The 1,643-nt window shown below is 38.0% G+C and overlaps 1 protein-coding gene across 1 annotated transcript; it reads right to left on the bottom strand.

Moving 5' to 3' along the window:
• LOC127561542 (trace amine-associated receptor 7c-like) lies at positions 1-1,044 on the bottom strand. The gene has a single exon (XM_051996737.1). The coding sequence runs from the start codon at positions 1,042-1,044 to the stop codon at positions 1-3; it is 1,044 nt and encodes a 347-aa protein (XP_051852697.1).
• Between the last annotated feature and the right edge of the window lie 599 nt (positions 1,045-1,643).

Raw genomic sequence — 1,643 nt, 5'->3', positions numbered from 1 at the left:
TTAATTTTTTTCAGAAAACAAATTTATTGTTGAAGAGTGACCTCTGAAGACTTTCCCAGTGACAATCAATTTGATTGCTCTTCGAAACCAAGGATAAAAGAAAGCATAAATCAGAGGATTCATGGCTGAGTTATAATAGGTAAGCCAAATGAAAATTTCATACATATATGCTGGGGTGATGAACCCTACAAATGCATCAATTATTGAATCAATAAAATATGGGAACCATGAAATCAGAAATGCAATCATTGCAATGCCCAGGGTTTTAGCTGCTTTTCTCTCCCTCTTGGACACTCTGGCTTTGTAACTCTCTGAGGATGACTCAGTTTGGTTGCTCATACTTTCAATCTTTCTAGCCTGTTGTTTAGCTACTAGAAAAATCTTACAATAAAGAATAACCATAACCAGAGTGGGAATAAAGAACAACAGAAAGTCTACCAGTACCCAGTCTTGATTCATAGCAATCTGACAACCTCCCACACAGGTGAGAGCACTTACTAATTCTTCTAGTCCATCATCATTGGCACCTGTATAAAACAGTGAAAAACTAAATGTAATAGCAAGGAACCAGGAGAACAGGATGCAGATGGCTGAAACTGACAGAGTGAATTTCGTTGGATAAACAAGAGGGTCAGTCACAGCAATGTATCTATCAATGGAGATGAAGCACAAGTGAAAAATAGAACAATAACAAAAGGAACCATCAAAAGATGAGTGAAATTTACAGTAACTCTCCCCAAAGTACCAACAACTCTCCACAGATCTCACCATGCTGAAGGGCATCACAGTGGCTCCCACCAAAAAGTCAGCACAAGCTAAGGAGGCAATAAGAAAATTGGCTGGAGAATGCAGCTGCTTGAAGTGAAGAATTGAAATCATGACCAGAAGGTTTCCCAAGACAGCCAGCACAATCCCAGAGCCAAGAGCCAGGTAGAGGATAACTCGGAGTCCAGGAGAGTAAGAGACTTTAATGCAAGACCCATTGATGTTCTCATAGCAGAGCTGTAAAGCTGAAGTTTGGGAACCATTTCTGCTGCTTATCATTCTTTTCTTTCAATGTATTTTTGATTTTCTTAGTAATCACAGAAAAATTATCATTGACATTTTCAATAATCCTGAAAAAAGATAAATGTATGTGTGTGCAAAGTTCAATACTATCTTTCATATATTACGGTCCATTTCACTGAGATAATATTTGTAAGACACTTAACACATTGCATGGCACAATAAACATTACATACATGTTTAATCCTTTCTCCTTCTCCTATAAACAATGAAGCCCTAATTCTCAGTCATACTCAGTATATGTCCATTTAATTCAGTAGGATGCTTCTCCTAATCTAAAAACCTCTAGGTAAATACCTTTGAATACGTCTCCTAAGGATCAGCATCAGAACAGTCACTGCTCGTCTACTTGGCAATATTTTCCTCTCATCCTCTGATTCTTTACTTCTGCCAAACTCCTCTAAAAAGTTCAGTGAGATACTAAAGGATTCCTCACTTCAAGGGTCACCTTTTATTTGTCCTTCTTAATGTTGTCAATTCTGAATTAATGCCCGAAGTACTCCAACCTTTGGGGACCTCAACCAGAGAAGTGACAGAAAACCTGTAAGATACAATCCCTATGGCGTTAGGTGTGAATT

The sequence above is a fragment of the Antechinus flavipes genome, chromosome 4, assembly GCF_016432865.1.
Source record: "Antechinus flavipes isolate AdamAnt ecotype Samford, QLD, Australia chromosome 4, AdamAnt_v2, whole genome shotgun sequence".
Lineage (NCBI taxonomy): Eukaryota > Metazoa > Chordata > Mammalia > Dasyuromorphia > Dasyuridae > Antechinus > Antechinus flavipes.
The sequence above is the reverse complement of the archived record's forward strand: the minus strand, read 5'-3'. Positions and strand labels throughout refer to the sequence as shown.

Bases quoted from the DNA above. Each gene is read 5' to 3' on its own strand.
- LOC127561542 (XM_051996737.1), bottom strand. From the start codon at position 1,044: ATGATAAGCAGCAGAAATGGTTCCCAAACTTCAGCTTTACAGCTCTGC.